The sequence below is a fragment of the Penicillium verrucosum genome, assembly GCF_028828655.1.
Source record: "Penicillium verrucosum strain IBT 35672 chromosome Unknown utg000002l_segment0_segment0, whole genome shotgun sequence".
NCBI classification, from domain to species: domain Eukaryota; kingdom Fungi; phylum Ascomycota; class Eurotiomycetes; order Eurotiales; family Aspergillaceae; genus Penicillium; species Penicillium verrucosum.
In genome coordinates this window covers 519,857-543,374 of record NW_026643211.1, presented here as the reverse complement: position 1 = coordinate 543,374, position 23,518 = coordinate 519,857, and the positions used below count along the sequence as shown (strand labels likewise).

The 23,518-nt window shown below is 47.8% G+C and overlaps 10 protein-coding genes across 10 annotated transcripts; 7 read left to right on the top strand and 3 right to left on the bottom strand.

Annotated features, from left to right (window-relative positions):
- Positions 1 to 491: 491 nt before the first annotated feature.
- N7516_005859 (MBL fold metallo-hydrolase) lies at positions 492 to 1,334 on the bottom strand (the record flags this gene model as incomplete). The annotated part of the gene is made up of 1 exon (XM_057218579.1): positions 492 to 1,334. The coding sequence occupies one exon, from the start codon at positions 1,332 to 1,334 to the stop codon at positions 492 to 494; it is 843 nt and encodes a 280-aa protein (XP_057072670.1).
- Positions 1,335 to 1,908: 574 nt separating this feature from the next.
- N7516_005858 (uncharacterized protein) lies at positions 1,909 to 2,445 on the top strand (the record flags this gene model as incomplete). Its single annotated transcript, XM_057218578.1, has 2 exons — positions 1,909 to 2,067; positions 2,116 to 2,445. 2 exons carry the CDS (start codon positions 1,909 to 1,911, stop codon positions 2,443 to 2,445), a joined length of 489 nt encoding a protein of 162 aa, XP_057072669.1.
- Positions 2,446 to 3,291: 846 nt separating this feature from the next.
- On the top strand, positions 3,292 to 4,362 carry N7516_005857 (uncharacterized protein; the record flags this gene model as incomplete). Its single annotated transcript, XM_057218577.1, has 1 exon — positions 3,292 to 4,362. The coding sequence occupies one exon, from the start codon at positions 3,292 to 3,294 to the stop codon at positions 4,360 to 4,362; it is 1,071 nt and encodes a 356-aa protein (XP_057072668.1).
- A 625-nt stretch (positions 4,363 to 4,987) lies between these two features.
- Positions 4,988 to 5,242, top strand: N7516_005856 (uncharacterized protein; the record flags this gene model as incomplete). Its single annotated transcript, XM_057218576.1, has 1 exon — positions 4,988 to 5,242. The coding sequence occupies one exon, from the start codon at positions 4,988 to 4,990 to the stop codon at positions 5,240 to 5,242; it is 255 nt and encodes an 84-aa protein (XP_057072667.1).
- A 713-nt stretch (positions 5,243 to 5,955) lies between these two features.
- Positions 5,956 to 8,489, top strand: N7516_005855 (putative general amino acid permease (Agp2); the record flags this gene model as incomplete). Its single annotated transcript, XM_057218575.1, has 6 exons — positions 5,956 to 6,254; positions 6,338 to 6,351; positions 6,947 to 7,169; positions 7,225 to 7,960; positions 8,022 to 8,398; positions 8,450 to 8,489. 6 exons carry the CDS (start codon positions 5,956 to 5,958, stop codon positions 8,487 to 8,489), a joined length of 1,689 nt encoding a protein of 562 aa, XP_057072666.1.
- A 362-nt stretch (positions 8,490 to 8,851) lies between these two features.
- On the bottom strand, positions 8,852 to 9,466 carry N7516_005854 (uncharacterized protein; the record flags this gene model as incomplete). Its single annotated transcript, XM_057218574.1, has 1 exon — positions 8,852 to 9,466. The coding sequence occupies one exon, from the start codon at positions 9,464 to 9,466 to the stop codon at positions 8,852 to 8,854; it is 615 nt and encodes a 204-aa protein (XP_057072665.1).
- Positions 9,467 to 9,864: 398 nt separating this feature from the next.
- N7516_005853 (putative JmjC domain protein) lies at positions 9,865 to 10,909 on the bottom strand (the record flags this gene model as incomplete). Its single annotated transcript, XM_057218573.1, has 2 exons — positions 9,865 to 9,885; positions 9,938 to 10,909. The coding sequence occupies 2 exons, from the start codon at positions 10,907 to 10,909 to the stop codon at positions 9,865 to 9,867; spliced, it is 993 nt and encodes a 330-aa protein (XP_057072664.1).
- Positions 10,910 to 11,417: 508 nt separating this feature from the next.
- N7516_005852 (flavin-containing monooxygenase) lies at positions 11,418 to 13,384 on the top strand (the record flags this gene model as incomplete). The annotated part of the gene is made up of 3 exons (XM_057218572.1): positions 11,418 to 11,638; positions 11,694 to 13,088; positions 13,138 to 13,384. 3 exons carry the CDS (start codon positions 11,418 to 11,420, stop codon positions 13,382 to 13,384), a joined length of 1,863 nt encoding a protein of 620 aa, XP_057072663.1.
- A 280-nt stretch (positions 13,385 to 13,664) lies between these two features.
- Positions 13,665 to 16,333, top strand: N7516_005851 (transcription factor domain-containing protein; the record flags this gene model as incomplete). Its single annotated transcript, XM_057218571.1, has 6 exons — positions 13,665 to 13,819; positions 13,989 to 14,065; positions 14,154 to 14,199; positions 14,253 to 14,994; positions 15,055 to 15,306; positions 15,368 to 16,333. The coding sequence occupies 6 exons, from the start codon at positions 13,665 to 13,667 to the stop codon at positions 16,331 to 16,333; spliced, it is 2,238 nt and encodes a 745-aa protein (XP_057072662.1).
- Positions 16,334 to 17,098: 765 nt separating this feature from the next.
- Positions 17,099 to 18,205, top strand: N7516_005850 (casein kinase II subunit beta; the record flags this gene model as incomplete). The annotated part of the gene is made up of 1 exon (XM_057218570.1): positions 17,099 to 18,205. One exon carries the CDS (start codon positions 17,099 to 17,101, stop codon positions 18,203 to 18,205), a length of 1,107 nt encoding a protein of 368 aa, XP_057072661.1.
- Positions 18,206 to 23,518: the final 5,313 nt, after the last annotated feature.

Here is a 23,518-nt window from a genome sequence, read left to right as displayed (position 1 = left end):
CCTAAGTAGTCGGCATATGGTACCTCTCTCCCTCCACACTTTCTAGGCCTAACTTTGTATGGCATATGGATAGCCATATAAACATAGTCAACTTCGGCATTAAGATATACGGAGCAATTGATAGATACTCTCGTTTTGTCCCATAGTTAACTAATTAGATTTTGTAGGAAATACGACTCAGCAATATAAGCCAATGAGAGAGTTATGCATAGAGTTATGCATAAACACAACATTTAACCTTGCGTCACGTGTTGGCCATTCTTACATCATCCACATATATTACCTAAGTCATTTTTGAACTTCCAAGGTTCTACTTGGCTTATCTTAATTAACATACATTAAATGACTTGTGTAAGGTTGCTATAAAAAGAACCCCCTCGTCATCCTGGGCGCCAGGCACCAGAAAGGCAACAGAAAATCGGAGCCGTTAGGTTTGCGACAGGTAGGGTCCGTGGAGAGCACGGCGTACGAAACACCTTTTATTCCCCAATTCAGCCCCGTGTTGCAAGAAGTGCCCCAGCCCAGGCAGATCCAGGATTGAGTCGTTCCGGGTACAGCTCCAACATTTGCGAGTAGATATCTTCAGCATTGGGATACTCTACTGCGATTCGGTTGAAGTTTTCCAAGTACAACTTGGTCTCCTGGATAACCTCAGGATCGAAGGGCTTGCTGGGGTCACTGTGGCCTCCAACCACTGTCTTCGGCTTCAAAGCTGCGAGCTTATCCAACGCCCTTATCCACGCAACGCGGGCCTCTTCTGTTCCTGATTCGCCCAGGTACGGATGGGTGTTGGCGTATACACAGTCCCCTGCCACCACCAGTCCAATTGATGGAACGCACAATGCATTGGTTTCATCTGTATCCGTGTGTCCCAATTTCACCACCTTTAATTGCTCCCCTTCTAGCTCAAACTCATCACCACTTAGAGGCTCCGCACCAACAAATTGTTTCGGGAGTAGTCCAGGAAATAACCTTTCCCATAAGCTTGCCATCCTTTCCGGGGATGTTTCATATGCCATTCGAGAAACCACTTCCGGTGTAGCGATCACTTTGGCTTTTGGGAATTGTTTGAGGAGAGTGGAGCTCCCAAAGAAATGGTCACCGTGCGAGTGGGTGACAAAGATGGCGACCAATTCTTTCCCACTAGCCACAACCCAGTCCGTCAATTCCTTGGACGCTTCTAGGGTCAATTGAGAATCAACTAGAACGGCATCCTTCTCTCCGTAAATGAGTGTAGAACTTGTGGGTACCCATTTGAGATGATCGTGCCCTGCAGGACCAGTTCGGGTTGCGCTGTCGCGTCTGCTGAAAAAGACCTTGAAGTTGAGCGGCATTTTGGCTTTGATATACCGGACTGGTGGGGGTAGTTAATCAAATCAATGGAGAAAACGTCCTAGTTCAGTCCGACAGGTCGGGTCTTAATATACTATAATATGTGTGATCAAAATTGACAATCTTGGTTAGGGACAACAGAGTCATCACCTCTTGTAACGTTTTTGATGAGGTGATCAATTGGACATTTGACCCTCGGTGAGACATATACCTCGGGAGAAATACGATGAAATAATCCGATATAGCTTGCTCCCTGAGGGCACAATATGATTTGTCGGTGTCGACTGCTCCACATAAGGATGGGTCCTTGGTGGGTCGTGGGTACCCAAACAGTACAAACATAAGCAATATATGACATAGAGTTTCTGAGCCGGGCCTTGTATGATCATTCATCATCCATGAACTTTGGAGCCGAGTATACGCTTGCAACGATTATGCATCCAAGCTAGTGCTACGAAGGTGTGTGACTTCTTTGCCTTCGGCTGATTTGTGCTATGGGGAGGGTTGTTAAAGGACACTCCACTGCCTCTTGTGGGAGACAAACAGCCTTTTGTTTCGAGTTCATTGCACGTCGTCATGCCTCTACCTCGTCTCAACTCTTTCCTCTCTGGTGCCGAATGGGCTGCGAAGGGACCACAAACCCCAGCCCAGCGATTCTACGGAGCATACGCGACCGCTATCAAAGAATCTGACCTCACAAACCATGAAAAACACCAATTCTATGCCAAAGATGCGGTTTTTCATAACCAAAATGGCGTCGACTACTACGGTGCGGAGATCTAGCCATGGATCATCAAATTATTTGGCCAGTTCGCCCGTCTGGAACACGACTTTATTGCAATCTGGGAACTCGAAAATGATGACGGCACTGTCCATCTCATTGCCCAGGTCACTCGACACATTTGGGCTCCCGGTAGCGATATCAATGCCTCGCCAACTGTTAGCATTCCCTTGTCAATGGTCTGCGAGATAGGTTCCAGCACTGCCCACGGAGAGACTCCCGAAGGTCTACAATTCTACCATGTTTGGCTGTATTGGGATACCTACCTACTTCAGCCTTATTTTCCCAAGGATTCCATTGTCTTCAGTTCAGTCAATGTTCAGAAAGAATGACGGTGTAGCAAATAGCCTGCTTCTTGTTGGAGGGGGGTGTCAACAGGGAGAAGGCATTATTATACCGCTAGAGGGAAATTGTTTGATTGCAAGGGGCTCGGGACTCGGAACAGGAACCATGCTCATGCATCCATCTGTACATATGTCCAATGCATATTTGTGGTGGTGAAGCCAACGAAGAATGTCATCTCTATTCCGATTTGGCAGTAGTGAGCGGTTGTGTCGCAAAGTAGTCAGCAGTCAAACTCCTCCTTTATTTGCCCGACTATATTGCTAAGTGGGTGACTAGCATCTTTGAAAATATCTGCCGGCCCCAAAACGTCCGATCCCCCAACGCCTCACTTAATCGACTGTCGTTCCTTACAACCAATGACCCTTCATGGTATCTGGTTAACATAGGCAAAACAGCTAGTACACCCCCTTCACACAATACTCGGTCTATGTGCAACTATAAACACAGGACATCTTCTAACCCCCTAATACTTACCATCAACGATCAATAGCTCTTGCTTGGCATATGAAACTCTGCATACCATCTACTGAATCTCTTCTACTGTTTTGGTAACCGGTCTATCAGCCGGAAAGGAGGATTTGCGTGAACCTTGTATTTCTGCCTTTATAAACGTGGGATCGGCAAACAGAGAAAAGATACATACTTTGTTGTGGGCCGGATTCTGAAAATTATAGCATCGAAGGACGCAATTACGACTGGCACAGCAAGCCTATCGCTACCGCAAGGAGGCAGTAACCTCGTCTTTGAAACAACAAGTTGAACATCTGCAGAAACAGATTCAGAACCTACGTCGGACGTTCCTAGCATACGACCATGAAATAGAAAGATCCGGCATGCTCTCCTTTGATTCAGCTCTCGAAGAAAACCTACAACAATTACGCAATCAGTTTCATACAATTTCTGTCGTTGCGAGACCGAGTAAAGAGCACCGCAATTCCATTCATGAAATTGCATCAACTAGGACCCAAGCGAGGAAACATGGGGAGCACGCACAGCAGATACAAGATGATCTTGAGTCAGCCAGATCAAGGCTAGTCAATGATGGTCTCGATCCAGCTCCTCCAAGGTCGTCTCTTAACAAGGCCAACCCCAAAGGAAACAACCCACGAGGCAAAGCATTAGCCCGAAACCATTCATCCTTACGAACACCTGCCATGGAAACTGTCAACCATTCAGAACCAGTGCCATACGCTGTGGATGACAGTACATTCCTTAATATTCTATGCCCCTCACATCTCCTTTCTTCGTCCACTTCCCCCTTCCGCGAGACTTCTTTTGAACGCCGGTTGCATCGCGCCTGTTTGAAGAATGGATATCACTTGTTGGTAGATCCCACCACAGATCCAGACAATGTGAGCCGGATGTTCAGGCTTCCATTGACTCTGTCAACCCGAGATTCCATAGTCCAAAAGGTGAAAGGTCTTCTTGAAGGTGGCTTAGACGAAGCTCCAGAGATGTGGGATATGCCTTTCTTCTTGCTAGGGGGCGCGGGGACTCATTATCCTCGGAGAGATCACATAGGGAAACCTATCCTTCCTCCGAATGCATTGCCGGTGAGTAAACTTATCGGTGCTTTTGTACATAAAAATACAGACCCACAATCCTTCCACAACGATCATGACCTTCTGGCCAACCTTGGTCTCGATGGTGAGTGGCTTGATTCCTATGACGTGGAAGGCTATCTTAGGGAAAAGGGTATCTTCTTGAGTGCCGATACTGCATTCTGCAGAGTTCCCGCACGTGCATTCTCAATGGAGTCCCGACCTTCCGACATTATAGGTGCCAATGCTCGACATGTCATGGCAACGGACGAATCAGCCCACAGACATATGCTTCCTCATAACGTGGATCTTATTGAACTTCAATCAAGAGGACGCGGATCAGACATACAGGTATTATTTTGATTTTACCACCTTTCATCAACGTATGAACGACTGACTCATGTCAAAGTTCTCACCGGCACAGGATGTAGATCTACTCCGAAATTATTCCGATCCAAACGGGCCTTGGGTCCTGGATGTGGGTCTATTCATTGATCGTATGTCCCTTAGTGAATCCAAATCGGTTGCTATTACCCTCTGGCAAGAACAGATCTCATTCAGTCTGGCATTTGCCTCGGTCGCTGTCCTGCGTTTCGCCGAGAAGACGTCGAGCATACACTCCGTCTTGCATTGTGTAGAAACTTCTTGGATCCTTCCATGTGATATATTCATATTCACGGAATTAAGCCTGTGCCTGCAGGATGTGCACAGCTGCTGCATATCTAAACCTGTACCGTTGTCCGGTTAGTTTGTGCTGACAGCTATCTTGGACTGTAAAATATTGTTTATCAACAATGTTTTCCGCTGGTGATAATTAGAATGTTTGCTCAAGACATGTGACGGATACTCTCATGACGTCAAGATATACCTCACATGATAGGTGCACCTGACCTTGGAAGAGTTTCAAAACGTTCAACTCATCTGTTTTGGCTGCCTTTTGTTTAACACAAATGTCACGCAGTAGCACAATACAATACTGTTCTTCGAAATGTCGTTCTCCGACACACATCCACATCCAAGTTCTGTTACCGAACATCATGCTCATCAAGACCCGGATCAACGCCGGACCTCCACAGACTCTGAATTGATCCATCACCTTTATTTTGAAGATAACGATGGCTTCTTTCCACCAAGTTGGATCGGAAAAGTCTCACCACAGAGACCCTCGACCGAAAACTCGGGAGGCAACAACCTCGAGCACACTAGGGACAGTAACACAAGTGGCTACAAGGAAAGAACATGAACATAGTACAGTTTTGATTCCAAGGATTTATGTTCAATATAACGTACTTTAGTATATTCAGAATCGGGACTTGATTTACTGTTAGTCTGTTACAATAGTTTCGAAGTTTTTCTTGCAGGTGAAATCCTCCATTCTCCTTGGACCTCGGCAATTATCTCTTTCTCCACACGGGATAGCCGCGGGGACTATCATTGATTCATTATTATCTCTCTGAACACCCAGAAAATACTTTGGCAGTCCTTTTTAACATTGTCAGTTATATCGTGTGATTACTGCAATTAATGACCTCTGAATTTGGAGCCTCTTATGCAGATCAAAGTATTCAATCCAATGGGCGCACAGAGTGATAAGCCCCAATCTTCCCCCTCCCCCCTTCCCCCTTGGAAGGGAGGGGCCATGTGGGGATAAAAACGATGAAGGGCCGCGTTACTCTTTGATTTAGTTCGGCCTACGCTACGCTACGCCTATTGCCGTCCAGACCCAAGATTCCCACTAACTCGAAACAGGAAAATACTAGGAAAAAGAAAAAAGAAAAAGAAAAAAAAAAACTCTCATTCCTGTTAGCTTTCTCTTCTCTGCATTTCTTTTTCTTAAAAATTCTCGGTCTGGACCCCCTTTGCGCATTCATTTATGCTATTGCTTCGCTCTTTCCTGGAAATACAAAGACCAAGATGTCACATTCTCCTAACTCGGGGTATGGATCTCATACCCCAATGACCGCCGCCATACAGAGCGCAGAGCCCACCCGCCTCTCTGATCCCGAATCGAAACCTGCGAAGATGAATAAAGAGATGGAAGTCACCGAGAAGGACTCAGGCAGTCCCAATCGCGCGCCATCGCTCGATAGCGGATCAATGGAATCTACATACGACCATACCCATCGCAAGCTCAAGCCCCGCCATGTACAATTGATTGGAATTGGAGGAACAATTGGCACAGCCTTATACGTTCAGATCGGATCTGGATTGCGGACCAGTGGCCCCGCCAGTTTGTTTATTGGATTCAGTCTTTGGTTAGTATGTTCCTTGTTGTATTGTTTTGTTGACTGTATTGGGTTCTCGACCTGGGTTGTCCCGACTTTGCTACTTGGGACAGCATCAATGTGCGCGGTAAGTAGGTGAACATGCCAGAAATGGAAAAGAAATCCGCCAATGGACGAAGAAAAATAAGACAAAGCAAAGAATATGGAACCATACGACCAAACAAAGCCTCAAGAAACAGGAGTCGAAGTCTGTCTCCACAATTTCAGATCCCCAAGGATGTAGGACGCTGTTAGACCAGGCACTTCCATGCCAAACAGATGTATGAATGTCGACCAAAGCACCATTAGCCCTACGTCTGCCCATGCACCTGTCAAAAGCTAGTCGGACACCCAAGAACCCAACCCAGTTCATAACGCCCTTGCTTGTTTCCTGCCTACATCTCATTGAAGGTTCGCACTCTTATACTGTTCTCTAGGAGTTGTGTGATTTTGATCATCACCGTCTGTACGAACACCCCTATGCTTCCCAAGCCCTTTGCATCTTTCCCACCAGCAGCATCTCTCCGTGTCGGAAACCGTATCCCATATGATCCCAAATGCACCAACAGTTCAGCTTCTTGCCCTAACATCGACTGATCGCCCAATCGCCGCAAAATTTCTATCATCTTGTTTTCCCATCTGGATGCGTAGTATGACAACCCAACTTACATTTTATCTTCTAGGCTTGGCTGAAATGGTCACGTACCTGCCTATCTCTTCACCGTTCATCCGATTCGCCGGCCGCTACGTCGATGAAGCTTTAGGTGTTGCCGCTGGGTACAATTTCTTTATTTTCGAGGCGGCCCTGGTGCCTTTCGAGATTGTCGCCGTCAGTTTGATTATTAGATACTGGACCGATGTGATTCCCGTCGCAGCCATGAACGTGGTCATCATTGTACTCTATGGGTTTGTCATCTTCTGCGATCCACGCACGAAATCTTGACTAATATACGGGAAACAGAGTACTCAATCTCTTTGCTGTGAAATGGTACGGTGAAGCAGAGTTCTGGCTCTCACTAGGCAAGGTCTTGTTGAGCGTAGGCCTGATCCTATACACATTCATCGTCATGCTGGGCGGCAACCCGCTCGGCGATCGTTTTGGCTTCCGCTACTGGAACGAACCAGGTGCCTTCAACGAGTTCTACAAGACAGGCGATACCGGTAAGTTTCTCGGTGTCCTCGCCGCTGTCATAACGGCCAGTTTCACCATCGCCGGTCCCGATTACGTCTCTATGGCTGCCGGTGAGACTGTTAACCCGCGCAAGGTGCTGCCTAAGGCCTTCAACGGTGTCTTCTACCGTCTCACGGCATTCTTCGTTCTAGGTGTTCTCTGCGTCGGCATTCTGGTCCCGTACAACGATAAGACTATGGCTGATGCTTTCGACAATGACAAGCCTGGTGCTGCTGCCTCGCCCTATGTCATCTCCATGGATCGCCTAAAGATCCCCATCCTGCCAGATATTGTCAACGCTGTCATTCTCACTGCTTCGTTCAGCGCGGGAAACAGTTACATGTACTGTGCCAGTCGCAGTCTGTACGGCCTAGCGCTTGAGGGCAAAGCCCCGAAGTTATTTACCAAGTGCACCAACAGCGGTGTTCCGATATACTGTGTCGGCGTCGTGCTCATCATCGGCCTATTGAGTTTCCTACAGGTATCCAACGGTGCATCAGTCGTGCTAAACTGGTTTGTCAATCTGGTATGAGCACTCACCCCAGTCCCGATTTCTTTCCCGTGGATCCAACTAATCCCAAATCCAGGTCACCGCCTCCCAGCTCATCAACTTCTCCGTCGTCACTTTCACCTTCATCCGCTTCAAGAAAGCTCTCGCGGCCCAAGGAATTGCCCGGGAAAGTCTGCCATACCGCAGCTGGTTCCAGCCATACATCGCCTACGTCGCCTTCGTCTGCACCACAACCATGGCTTTCGTCGGTGGCTACACCGTCTTCCTTCCCGGTAACTGGTCCATCCCGACATTCCTCTTCTCTTACACTATGATCGGCGTCTTCCCGGTTATTTACTTCGGGTGGAAACTTTTCCACGGGACCAAGTTCCTCAAGCCTGAGGAGGTCGATCTGGTCACGGGTGTCCCTGAAATCGAGGAGTATACCAGAGACTTTGTGGTCATACCACCGAAGTAAGTATACCCTCTCATCTAATCATGATTTGGTGCTAATAGGTTTCATAGGACTGTTGTACACAAGTGGTGCCAAATTATCTTTGAATAAGACTTTCATGGGTCTCATCTACTACTTGGGATAATACATGCCCAAGTGATCTCAGACCTATGGATACCTGACGTGCTTTTTTGGTGGATTATTATATCTACTTTGGACTGTAGACTGCACATGTTTATGACGTTAGAATCACTATGATACCCAGTATATTTATTGGAAAAATGTTTTCTTTTTTCTTTTTTTTTTTTTTTTGGAAAGAATATCCACGATTAATAGTCGTATTTGACATCAACGACATGTAACAATGCCTTTTATTATACATACATTCAATATAAACATACAGCGAACAGTAAGAAGTCTCACCCCACCCCCGTCAACACACAAAGCCATGTCAAGCTCTCCATGATATGTTCCTATCCCGATCCTTCCTCCGCCTTCTCCTTAGCCCTCAAAGCCTCCAACCGCTTCTGATTCCGCTTCCCAAGGACACGCAGAGTATTATTCTTTTCAGTCTCCGTCATCTGCTGCCAATTCCCAATCTGCGACAATGTCCCATCGACGTTAACAACCATCGGACCCAGATGATCCAATTTCACCTCCGTTCCGCCTGAACTCATGTCGAGTTTGATGCTACCGTCGCCTTGTTGGTTCGCGATGGGGTTTGAGGGGTCACTGGCGGGGAGGTAGAGGTTCTTTTCGGACTCTTGTTCTTGTTCTTGAGTCCCTTGGTTTGGGGTGTCTGCGTTCTCAGTGGCGGGATCTGAGGATGCAGCGGCACTGGAGTCGGAAGCTGAGCTTGAGTCACACATTGTGCGTGTTTGGCGCGTGCAGTCTGATGCTTTGAAGGTCGTTGTGCACTGCGGGAAGAGGATGCTGTAGAGTCGGGTGTTTGGGGCTTGGGTTTTCGCGTTGAGGGATGTCAAGGTAGTAGTAGAAGTAGTAGTGCCAGCTGGGATTGAGGCGCGCACGAAAGGATTGACGGATAGGTGGAGGAGAGCTGCGCGGTAGACTGTACGTGATACTTGCATGATTCGTGGTTTGTGGGAGGTTAGGTGGGCTTGGTGGAGGAAGGAAAATAAGGATTGCGGAGATCGGCACTTCCCCGTTTATCCCTGGTTATACGTAGAGAAGTTGTCTTCATAAGCTACAACATTGATAATGGAGGAAATATCTAGGAAAAAAAGACCTAAAGAGAGTATCTGAGAATAAAAGAGATCGAAAAAAAGACCACTCAAAAAGACGTCACTGACTACTGTCCGACTAGAGCAAGAACTCTCCACAGCCTTTCCAAGCATGTAGCCCCCAATTATCTGTCTTCCCTCGGTCAGTCGCAGAGAATATGCAAATTGCATCCAAGCTAGGGCCGACCGAGCATCAAATTATGTGTGCGGACGTACCGCATTGATATAGGCGTGTAGATGCCAAACTATCGAAACCACCAGTTGACCTACAAGGATATCAGCGACAGACATAAACCCTCCCAAAAGAAACATACTCACCGAGGCTGTAACACCCCCACCAACACCCTTAATACTATGCCACCATCCCTTAGGAATGAACAAGCCATCACCGGCACCAAGACATGCTTCAAAGCCAACCCCAGCATCCGAACCGACAGATACCGGAGTCCCCCAAACCATCTCATCTAGCAATGCCCTCTCCCTCCCCTGCATCATCTCCTCACCCCGGAAAGCCGCTGCCTCCCGACTCCCACTCTTCCCTAGCTGCCTCCTCACAGCCCCAAACACAGCCTGTCCATCCGCTGGCGCAAGCAGTCGCACAACCTTCTCCCCCGCCAGCTGGACAAACAAATTCGGGTTCGGATCACGGTGGAGCGGCGTGTACGTCGGCGGGTGTCCAATCCAGACATTCGTGTCGTATACATCACCCTTACCCGCGCGCGCCACCAGCTCCGGTGTCGGGAAATCCTCTCGAAGCACGGGAGGGAGGTCCAGGAGCTGGCATTGTGCTAGGTAGAGCCGCGTGGATTGGGGAGTGGTCTCAGCCGCGCGCATCCAGTCGAGGAAGAGTGTGAGCGGTGCGTGGAATTGGCGGAAGCTATGCGTTTCTGTTGTCCCTCTGTCAGATCCAGATCCAGATTCAGATTCAGCGTCGGTCGATGTGGATTCTGTGAGTTCGAGTGGGACGAACGCGTCGGCACCGTGTTTCTGGAGATAGTCCACATTCAGGCTTGCGACGGGGTTCGGTGTTGACTCCGAGCTCGCGCGTTTGAACCATTGTTTCTGGGCGGGGAGGTCTTGGAAGGTAGAGCGTGGGAGGATTGCCGGTTGTTCGGGGAGGAAGCATCGCTGCTGGAAGGTGTTCAGGGTGGCATTTTCGAGGATGTTTAGAGGTCGGTATTGAGAGGGTGAACTAGCGGAAAAGCTTCGGACGCTTGATCGGGGATTATGATAGAGGCATGAACGAGAGAGTCGCGTCCAGACTCGGATTGACCATGGCTTGAGCTTCATCCAGATCGACGTGGGAGGTGGAAGCTGGAGAGATATTTAAGACGGACCTCGGGAGACCCGAGATAGTGGATCTCCACGTTAGACCCATTCCCCTTATCAGTCTACCTAGTAGTAGTACTAGCACGTGTCAAAGGATATACATAGAAAAGTCCACATAAAGTATTCGTATAAGCCTAAAAAGACCAAGGCCCCATAAGTGGTTGACTATTCTTGTAATCATTAGCTGAAAGGAAATAGCGCATACATCGACAGGTGCCTCAGGCTGCCACATTAAAAGCTGAGGTAGGACAAGCCAGAAAGGAAGTAGATCGCAATAAATATGCCTGAAAACCGATGAAGGCCGAGGTCAATATGCACCCCCGCAGTTGTGAAGATGCTTTATACCCTTGCACGTCGAAAACTTTAGACAAAGGGTCGTCCATGTGGCTCACTATATATTACCATTTCACTCTTGTCCTCCCAGGTTTCACAATCACTCGATTGCCTGTAATTGGTGTTCACCTGCAACATGCCTTCGTCCATCGCCCGAATTCATAAGCGCCACATCTACAGCAAAGATGCGCACACCTACTACCCGGTCCTCATAGTAGGTGCTGGAGAGTCCGGAGTGGCCATGGGATGCCGTCTCAAAGAGGCCCTGGGAACAGATCAATTCCGAATATTCGACCGGCAGTCCGGTATTGGGGGTACCTGGTGGATCAACAGATACCCAGGAGTTGCTTGCGACATGTAGGTAATCCAAGTCTAGTGATCGTTTATTGAATAACTAACCCAGAAGGTAAAGTCCAGCCACACTCTACTCCTTCTCGTTTGCCCAGAAAAAGGACTGGTCCACACTGAATCCATCTGGTCCAGAAATTGCACAGTATATGGCAGATGTCTGCGAGAGATATCAAATTGTGGACAAGATTCAGTTGAACACAGATGTCAAGAAACTTAGATGGATCGAGGATGACGAAGAATGGGAGGTCACACTCTCTCACCTTGTCCCCGGAACCGGTGATTTAGCTCAGCACGAACGAAATCGAATCGCAGCCCAGGATGGCCATCACAAGATCTATGTCAAGACAGAAATTGTGCGAGCCAAGGTGGTCGTCAGTGGTGTTGGCGGGCTGGTAGAACCTAAGACGTGGCCGAAGGACATCCCAGGGATTGAAGACTTCGAAGGTGAGGTCATGCATACAGCTCGCTGGAACGACCAGATTGATTTGAAGGATAAGGATGTCATCATGGTTGGCTCCGGCTGCAGCGCCGCGCAGGTAGTGCCCGAGCTGGCCAAGCCAGAGGCCAACGTTCGATCCATTACCCAACTCATGCGAACTCCTCCGTGGGTCCAGCCTGATACAATCCCTCCTGAATATCTGCCCTCCTACGAGAAATGGTCACCTAGATTGATGACCCACGTCCCTGGACTAGCGTCGTTCATGCGAAGCGTCCTTTTCTTCATGCTGGAGAAAACCTTCTACGATATGTTCACGGACACTGCGTGGGGCCGAAGAGTGCGACCGCAGCGAGAAAAGAAGTTCTTGGACCACATGCGCCAACTTGCGCCGGAGGAATACCACGAGATCTTGACACCCAATTACAGCCTAGGCTGCAAGAGACGGATCATCGACGGCACTTGGTATCGCAGTCTCAATGCCCCAAATGTGGAGCTGACTACCCAACATCTGGCAAAGGTCAACTCGAAGAGCGTAACTCTTGGTCCGGGTCGCCACTATCCACCCAACAAGTCTGAAGATGCGGTTGAAGTTAGGGAGATTCCCGCTGATGTGATCATCATGGCTAACGGATTCGAAACCAACCAATGGCTGCACCCACTGAAGGTGATTGGCAGGGAGGGCAAGGATCTTGAAGAGGTCTGGGCGGAACGTGGAGGCGCCCAGGCATACCAGGGCATCGCAATGTATTCTTTCCCGAACTTCTTTATTCTTTTCGGTCCGAATACAGTAACGGGGCATAACAGTGTTATTTTCGCAACGGAGAATGCGGTAAACTACTCGTTGAAATTCATCAAGCCGATCTTGAATGGCCATGTCAGCTCGTATGAAGTCACGGAGGATGCTGAGCGGGAATGGACTCGGCAGGTGCAGGATGCGCTTCAGAAGAGTGTGTTCCGTCGTGGGGCTTGCTCTAGCTGGTATATCACTGCCGACGGTTGGAATTCAACCACATATCCGTATGTCTTTTGCTTACTAGTCGCTAATTGCTACTGACATACTATTCAGGTTCACTCAGATTCACTACTGGCTGCGTTGCACGTTCCCCGTGTGGCGGCATTGGACTGCGAAACTCACGAGAAAGGGACGGGTTTTGCTAGGTCTTCGGAAAGTTCTCCAGGGTTCTTTTATTCTTGGGTCCATCGCAGGCTTTGGATTCCTGCGCCAAAATCCTCAGCAGAAGGCTCAGCTGGTGCAGTCATTGCTGGCTAGGAAAGAGTGGTTGGTCTCAACGGTTTGGCAATTGAGGCGTTGATATCTTTTCATTCGGGTTTATTTGAGCGTTGTATTTTTTTGAATTGATGAATATCCCCGAAGTGAGATATTGTATTCAATTAACGACTGTATAATTCTTGTCAAGCAGTACATTGTGATATTTTCCAAGCACAAATATGCCCCGAAGCCAATGACCGGCCGGGTAATCCGATGAGTAAGCTGAATCTGGGGAAACCCCGCGAGAGAGGAATTTCTCCGCACTTCAATCGCCGGTATCTCTCTTTGGCTGCTCATTGAGTCGCTTCAATATTCTACAGGCCATGGCTTCAGAGTCACCTCATATGGAAATATCACCGCCGCAAATGGATCCCCGTGATCAGTCCATCGGTGCGTCTGATTCCAACAAGAGAAAGGCGGAACAAGGCAACGGAACGCAGGCGCGCACAAAGCGGAATCGCTACATCTCCATTGCATGGTATGATATGGCCTGACCCGGCACTTTTTTTTCTTTTCCATTACCTCGGTCACTTCAACTCCCAGCCTTACGACTGGTCGGATACGTTGTTTGCTTTCAAAATCATACGATTGTGCCTTCTCCTTCGGTACTTTTGTTGGTATAGCTGAGCTAACCATGGAATTTTCAGCAATGAATGCAAGCGGCGCAAGATCAAGTGCAATGGCCAGATGCCTTGTCAACGGTGCGGTCACCTGAATTTAGAATGTAAGTGTCTTTTAACTCTCTTGACGGCTCGCAGCTCTTGCGTCTGAGCTATTTGATCCTCGGTTTCGGGCGCTGACCCACCCGCCAGGTCGCTATGCGCCTAATTGTTGTAATAACAACTTCAAAGACTCGGAGTAAGTCACGGAATAGAAATCCGTCTAGCATTTAGTACTGATAACCGGGCTAGTGAGTTCCGGTCAATGACAGATCAGATCACTACTTTACAAGACCAAGTCAACAGCTTGTTCACCAATCTCAATGACCTTCGCACCCAGAGACCAACCTTTGACTCACCAGGATTTGAGCACCTCTCTCGCGACGGGTCTCAATCGGTCTACACTCCAATTCAAACCGGGCTAGCGAAGCCACGAGCCCGCCATCCACGCTTTCATGGCCCAACAAGCTCGGCCTTCAACTTTGACGTGGCCAAATCTAGCTTGCAAAATATGGGTATCACACCAGCGGAAGATGGAATCCCAGACGACTTGACCACCGCACATGTTTCTCCGACAGGCTCACCTCCTCCCCATCTTGGACAGATTCTTCAAACCACACACCCCACCAAGGATCCAATATGGACAATCTCGCGTGACGAGGCAATGCGCCTTTGTAAGGTTTACGAGGAAGAGATTGGGATCATGTATCCTGTGGTGGATATAGCCAAGGTTATCAGCCAGGCTAATATGCTATACACATTCATCGAGGCTGCTACTAGGACAGGCTTCGCACAACGGGGGTTTCCGGGCTCTGATGGTCTTCATGACGAAAGCTCAATTATTTTGAAATTGATTCTCGCCACCACGCTGGTCGTGGAGGGGGGCGGTCAAAGTGAACTTGGGCACCGGCTCTACTTGGATGTCAAGCCATTTGTAGAATCAAAATTGTGGGAGTCTCATACCATCAAAACTATTCAGCTCTTTGCTATTGTGGTAAGTCCATGTCTCTTCAAAAGCCGCAGTCAACACGTCTAACTCTGTTTCCCACTCCAGGCCACATACCATTACCATACAGATGATGATGCCATGGCTTATCGGATTATTGGGTTAGCGGCACGGATGTGCCTAGAGATGGGATTGCATCGTCGGGATGCTATGTTGAAATCATTCCCAGTCGAGCAGCAGTGGAGCGAGATCACTCGGCTATTCTGGTCAGTCTACAGCTTGGACAGACGATGGAGTTTAGGAACGGGGTTACCTTTCGTAATTCAAGACGAGGATATTGATCCGAACTTACCAGAACCTGTAAGCCTCCATACCTCTCGCCACACAGTTACCTTTATTAACTAGCGTCTGAAAACTACAGGATGCATCGCTGCCTTACCTGCGCTGCATGGTACTATATAACAGGATCAGCTCTAAGATCTGGTACTCTGGTTTGGGCTCCGAGGGCACCACTGATATCCGCCGTGATGAGATTGGATATCTGGATTATCAAATCCTCCAGTGGTACAAGCATGTTCCAGACGAGCTCAAGTTCTATCCCGTCGATTCCCCCAAGAACGGCGAAAGCGCGAACAGAGGCATGAGGCGACTCAGGGTTCTCTTGTACCTGCGGATGAACCAGCTGCGCATCCTGATTTATCGCCCCGTGCTCCATTCTGCTGCCAGTATTGCCGAAGATCGAGGCCATGCCCAGACTGTTGTGGAGGTAGCCAAAGATACGGTCCGTGTCCTCACTCGGCTGAACCAGGTATCCGATATCTACCGGACACAGCAAATAACGTTCAACTATTTCCTGGTTGCTGCATTGGCGGTACTATTTCTAGCAGTGTCCCATGCCCCGGTCGACTTCAACCGACAGGTGCGTGACGAATTCTACATGGCGCTCGACCTGGTCAACGGGTTCAGTACCAAGTCCTACGTCTCCAAGCGGTTATGGAAGACAATTAAAGGTTTACGCAAGATCGGAGAGAAACTTGGCGTTCTCGCCCGTCCTTTTGGACCGGACTCAAGTGATGCTCATTCAAGCGCTGCGGTAGCCATGGCTGGACTCGCGGGACATCCAATCCAGGACCTGTCTATGTACGAGTCCATGAACGGTGGGAACGAACTTGGTAATAGTCCTCTCAATGGACTCCAAATGAGTCAAGAGTTGACAAATCTGTTTGAGGCTGTTGGCGCTTTTGGTAATTTCATGCCTAACCCTTCCAGTGATGGTCTTGGTGGCTTCGTTGGGCCGGATGGGGAAATCCAGAACACTGGTGAGGGTTTATCGGGGGTTCTGGGTGATGAAGGAGAGTTTGCTCGAGTGATTCGGGACTTGTTTTGATATTTTAGTCAATACCCAGGTGGCAACGAGACCAATATAAAGTTAGTTAGCTATGTCTTAATATAAATATCAATAGCCCTTGGATATCCAGGGCTATGTCTCCCACGTCAGCTGACACGTGACTCCTGCCACCCAAGCAAATCGAAACCCAGCATTAACTTCACTTTCGCCATCGTGAAAGCCTACGGACACACAAGAGCTGTCACAAAACGTGAACAGCCCTTGAACGCCCCTCCCTTTCTCCAACTGCCCACCGCCCCCGCCAACCGAACGGGCCTAACCCGATTCGACCAACACACCCAACCTCCAGGCTCGAGTCACCAATATTAATCTCCGACTTGTCTTTGAGATCTGGTAAGTGATTTGATAAATTACAATATGAAGACCTTAGGAAACTGATAAGATATTGGCGGGGTTCAGCTTTAGATCCAACCTCCTCCCGTTGATCGCACAATCCCCCCCCTCCCACACATTGCCATGAACGTCTAGCTTTTCGGCCCCTCCATCAACTTCAAGATCTCGTACGATTACACTCGAAGTCTTTCACTCCCGCCCTCCCAACTCCTATATCCTTCCCCGCCACAATCCAGCTCCTCCGCGTGACGAAATCACTTCGTCTTCGCCAACATCGCCGAACACCTCACCCCCCAGCTCGGCAACGTGTCGAGAGAGACAGGTTCGGCGTTGGCCGACGGCCTCGACAGGCTGGATTTGAGTCAACTGTCTGAATCGACCCTATCGTCATCTGTGTCCGCCTCATTCGACATGTCATCCTCGGAAGGAGCGCCGGAGTCCTGGATTTCCTCGTTTTGTTCGTTGATGGGCCATGAGTTTTTCGCAGAGGTGTCGGAGGACTTCATCGAGGATGACTTCAATTTGACTGGTCTTCAGTCGCAGGTGCCAATGTACAAGGAGGCACTGGAGATGATCCTGGATGTGGAGCCGGAGGATGACGAGGAAGAGGAGGAGGAAGAGGAGGAGGAGGAAGATGAAGACGATGCGCTTGGCGATCAGCCTGCATACAGAAGAGCAGGCGACCGGCGACACGCCCGGGTCGCAAGCGATTTGAGTGTGATCGAGAGCTCGGCTGAGCTCCTGTATGGGTTGATCCACCAACGGTATATCACCTCGCGGCCCGGCATTCAACAAATGCTCGAAAAGTACGAGATGCAGCATTTTGGCACCTGTCCGCGAGTGAACTGCAACGGATGCAAAGTTCTCCCCGTAGGCCGGTCCGACACCCCTGGCCACGAAACGGTTAAGCTTTTCTGCCCCGGTTGCATGGATATTTATACACCCCCCAACAGCCGTTTCCACTCCGTCGATGGCGCATTCTTCGGTACAACGTTCGGATGTCTGTTCTTCATGACCTTCCCAGATCTAGATATTGGGCCCCGTCTAGATGCGGCATTGTCGATGATGTCGCCACGAGGCGCATCAACGCAGTCTCGCACTGGCTCCCTGACACGCACCCCTGCAGGTCGTCAGGCACAGTCGCCCACACCCGAAAACCAGCCGTTAGAAATCAACGGCGTCCGGACACCCAACCTCTGCCCGGGACTCGGGAAGGGCAAAATCTATGACCCCAGAATCTATGGTTTCAAGGTCTCCGAGGTCTCGCGTGTCGGCCCGCGCATGAAATGGTTGCGCATGAGACCCAAAAACGTTGTCGAGCTCGACGAGGCGTGGAACCACGAGCACGGGGTGTCTCCACAGGAGGCACGCGACGATAAGGATGGCGATATTGAGATGAACCCCGAACAATCGCAAGATGCTGCCATTGCGAACCGCAAGAAAGCCCCGATGCGGCGCCGTCGACCAAACCTTGGCGCCTTAGTCTCCACAGATCCGATGGACGTGCACGGTAGATGAAATGATAAAAAAAAAAAAAAACCCTTGCATTCGTGGTTGTTTCCAAGATTGAGTCTACCGTATCAGAGGATTTGTGTCATGCTCTTGACTGTGGAATGATTGGTCCAGGAATTGATGACGATGATGACAGATGTTTGAGCTTGGTTTACTCCCGGCTTTGAATGGGATGCTGTTTTTTTTCTTCTTCTAATCTATTGGGCTTTTATTCTGTCTGCGCGCATCTTCCCTGGCCTTGTTTCATGGTCCTCTTGTTTCGATTACCAGGATCGATTTGTCTCCATTCATTGTTTTATTCTTCCTTTTTTTTTTTTTGTCCGTAGACTCAGCACATTACTTTTTTTTTGAATGGAACGTGATAGTAGTACACATTGCTTGCCATACTGTCTTTATCCCCACTGATGAGCCAGCATTCAAGGGCCCACCTAGGCACCTCCACATGTCCAAAGACAAATCACCATAAGAACGACAGAGCCTCAGGTACGGAGTACGCAATTCACTACTGATCTGCAAGAAAGGGCTGGCCCCCCACCATCTATGAGGCTCCAACTGCATATGAACGTTGTCCAACGAGCCTCGTATACACCGGCGTCCCCGACGCAACCCTATTTAATTTGAAATTACTCCGTACTCCGTACAAACTCAAACATTTCAAATCCTATGCAGCAAGTCCACGAGCCCATTCATGCGTTAACTAGCGTACTCGTCACTTCCATGCAAGACCTTGACACATCGGCGACGCCGACGTCAAGGATGTCCCATGCCCGTGGCACCTATGACAACAGTCTCGTATTAGCCCGTGCCTTACTCCGTACTCCGTATACGTTCGCACTTATCAATCTGATTTGTGATAATCACTCATAATTTAGCGTCAAAAAAGTACCGGGGTAGGGAGGGGCCCATAATTCATCATCCAAATTCGGATCCTTACGACACAAAGAATCCCACATTCAGTCTAGTGCACCGGACTGACGGACTGGCGGAACGGCGGCTGAGCGGTCCACCTGGGAATCCCATTGGGGATTTAGCGTATCTGCGTATAAAGGTTAGCGTATATGTATATGCATGTCCCCCCCGGTCAAGTATTGGGGGTTGGGCGCGTAAAACAATAAATTCGACACTTTTTTTTTCCTCCTATGAAAATGCTGAGATGGTGGTGTAACGCTGGAACTGTCACATGGGGGGGGGCATATGTATGGGGCACATATGGCATAGGCCAAGGGCGGTTCTTTGATGGTGACGCTTGTGATTCCCAAGGATTGGTGTTGTCGATGAGCTGTTATAGTGGGTCTTGGCTGATGAGTGCATTGTTTGCCTAGCTTGCTTTAGTTTTGTTTTTGACTCGGTTGTATATTGCCACGCTCTTTTCTGGTTTCAGCTACTGGGCTTGTGCTAGGGGTTCTTCTTCATGAGCCTCCAGCGCTTAGTTCCTTGTACCGGAGCATAGTTAGTTGGTCACGTATATTAGCTTCTCAAACAATATTTTATTGCTTTCCAGCCAACCCTTGTGAGCATACTTTTTTCCTATAAGCCTATATCTGAAAGAACGTGAGATGATATACAGTGAGATCTTTAACTTTAATGTCCCTGCATAATCTTATATCTTGGCACCATAATATATGTCTTGACAGTCGGCCGGAAAGGTTGATTCTCTTAATATGTTAGATCCAGTGGATGTTTGCTTACTATGGTCCCGATGTAGACGATATGTGGGTGCTGTTTCTTTTCTTGTTTCGTTGCCTCCCTCAAGCCATACTAGATCGAGGACAATAACCCTACTGAACTATTACTCCTGGTCAAGAGAATTTCTTTGCTTTTATATCCCACTAAGCCCTGGTACAATTTATACGGCAGCTACAGAGCATTCAGGGTAAACAAATGGGTGTAACATAGCACTCGAAATATTCCGATTGACGGTCGAAGAAGTGCTATTGTGTTTGGTACTCCGTATTATTACACCGGGCTAGCCTTGCAATAGCCAATTTTCGGTTTTCGGGGAGCGGCCTTATTGTTCAAAGTCAAAAAAAGACCCAAAAAAGGGAAGAAAATACGGGTTCTTCTTCGGGGGACTTCAATCCGACATTCCATCATCTGTGGTCTGTGGTCTACGAAAGTGATCCTGACAACACAACTAGAGCAGCTTTTCCTTCCCTAATCAAGCTATATTAACCGAGTTAGTTTTTTCATTTTCCTTTTCTACTTCTAAATAAAGCAGTGTAGTCAAATTGACAGCAGACAAGACATAGTGGCTGCCGCTTTCAACCCACAATATAAAACGCCCTCCAGGCCTCCGAGGGACATTGGAGCCAGGATTTAGAAATAATTAAAATAATCACTTAAAAAGGAGGAAAGTAAGAGCAGGACAAGCCTTTGCTTACAACACGGAGAGCTTATCCAGGCTTAGAAGAACTGTACAACATAAATAAGAGTATGATTATATGATTATTTTTCGTCCAAACATGTCAAGCAAACATTAACGCACGTTCTCCCTTGTCGGGGAGAACCCGAGCCTAAGTCCTCCTTCAATGAATACTCCGTCGTCTCAAATATCCATAATTGAAGGCTCATATGCTACTCCGTACATCGACAATACAGTATGCATACTCAATTAGTGCCACGCACTGTCAAACACTGGTAACTAATTACCCCAGAACAATGAATTGAACGATCTGGACCCGGCCCCCAAAAAAAGGCCAAAAGACGGAATCCAACTAGACTTCGACCGAGCTCGACCGAGTCATCCTAAAATAGTTATATGTAATATGTAGACACTAAACTAACCCATGTGTACTCCGTACTCCGTACTGTTGTACTCCATATTAATTTGGTTTCCCCATTTGTCAAGGTTAAAATGATTCACCCAAGAACTACAGACTTGAAAACTACAACATACAAGGTCAAAGACCTCTGTTCCCAATACTGCGGTCTCCCGTGCTGACTGCGGCCAGCCCCGCTGCAGAATGTGGAGTTCGACGGCGCATATATCCCTTAAGGCGCCCTATGGGTCTGGAAGGCGATAGGCTGACTCGTTCGTTATGTTCGTTATTGAGCATAAATTATCATCATTTTTTTTTAAACAGGATTCACATTCAGCTTCTTGGCTCCTCACATCTGTAGTGGATAATTCTGGGAACCTTGTTCCGTTGTACTTTTTCAGTTGCATATTCCTGTTTTTTTTTTTTTTTTTTTTCTTTCTATTTGTTTTATCTATATGGAGTTACTATCGGACTGGGGTTTCCTTGTAATAGTAGAACTATTTGTATGTGTGCTTTAGATATATCCCCCGCCCTTTATTTGGAGTACGGAACACGGAGGTACCGGGGTAACTATTCCCGGCGAGCATTCCTAAGAATTGTTTAATGAACATCGAGGCTAAGGCTGAGAGAGATTTTTTTTTTTTTTTTCGTTTTCGTTTCTCCTTTTTCTTATTCGGGCTTTCCCACCTCCATACCTCCTAAACTTCCTCGGCAATATTGACCGAGTTGACCTTTTTGGCTTCTGTAGATAAGGTTGAGGACAAAGCGGGTGAATTACTGCAACATGCAATATGCAACATGCAGAGAGAGGGGGGAACTTGGAAGATAATATTTCATTAATTATCACCTTCCTTTTTAGCCAATGCCAACGGTCCCTCTTTTATATATTTGATATATTTTTTGATCCACAGTCAGGGATGGGGGATAGGCGGGAACGCTGCAGACCAGAGCCGCCCTGATAAGAAGATGATGTCCCTAAGCTAAGCTAGGATAGGAAAATGAAGATTATTGGTTAGTTTTCGACTTGCATTTAGCCCTTTAGCCCCTGGCCCCTAGACTTCCATGTGGGTTGAAGGTTGAACGGGAAGAAAAACGACCTAAATTAAACCGATTTTCTGTCCCTTTCAGCCCCAACTTTCAACTAGTAAAATAGTAGACTAGTATACCGTTACTGGCCAATATCTTGGGTCATTGATATATATAATATAGTTATATATCACTCCGTGTATATATATATATATATATATATATATATTTTTCGTGCCATAGTATGATCTGAGGTTTCTTTGTGTTTATCGCATTTAGAGGAGTTACAAGACGGGCTATGCCTCTGAGACCTTGGAACCCGGATGTAAACAGTTCCTTCTAGCCGGGCGAAACTTCGCCAATCCGAAGTGGATGCGAGTGTTGGGAAACGCCAGAGTAGGCATGTTGTGCTTGGCTCCAGTTTTCGGCTTTAGTCTTGAGGGGGACCTTGGTTTAATGTGCTGTCCTTAGCCAAAGTACAAAATGCTTGAAAGGAGGGGGATGGAGGAGGAGAGGGAACCGTAGAGTTGAGGCGCAGCACAATTCTCGGGCCACCGTACCTCTGCGTATATAGTATACTATGTTGTATGTAACCGGGATAGTGGATTTGATGGGGGCGGAGGATATTGCAGATTGCATCATCCGATGGATTTTATTGGAATTTCGGGTCCATCTGGAAGGTAGCAATTTCCAAATCCTTTCAAAGCAAATTTGTGTGGCTGTTTTAGTCGAACTGGGCCAATATGTCGGGAATAAAGAAGTGTGTTGCGTGGGGGGGGTGCGGGATTGTCTCTTTCTGCAGGGATCCCAGTAGACTGGTCCTACTGGTCCTTTAGTTGACGATTATTGGACTTTCGGTGAATTCGAGAATTCGAGATTTGTTTCTTAAGTCATGGATGAACTAGAACTTGTCCGCTTTAAGGAACTGGTCTGTGGTTTGACATCTTTAAACTGTGTTTCACTAGTTAGGGTTATCAAACTGGGGAATATCAAAAAATAGATGGTACGAAGTACGGAGTCGATCAATCACCGTTGAGACCCTCTAGAACCGGAAAGAGATGGGCTGTAAAATGTTTCTGGCTAAGCTGAAATTGAAATTCGCGCACGGAGGTTTGGGGGCCGTGGAGTTATGCAAGTGAAGTTGAGGGTTTGGACCAATCACTATAGGAATGTTCCCAGGTTATAAGATTCTATATATTGTTGAGAGGTTATCAAATTCGACATCTGGACTCTGTTGATCTGCATTTAATCAAAACAGAGGGGAAAACAGACCAAAAAAAAAACGAAGCATATAAAAAACGAAAGAAAACAAAATAAAACAATTCAACGTGGCTCGCTAGCTCATCCCTGTTCCCTTTTAACACCACGCCAATAAATATAAAAAAAGAAAAATCAACACCAGTTAGCATGCAACTATCTCATCACACGTAAAAAAAGAAAAGTAAAACAAAAAAAAGTAACCAAAAAAGTAAATAAATCGAAAGTGGAGAGCTCGAGAAAAGGCAACAGGAAAAAAAAGAAAAACGTGGCGGAT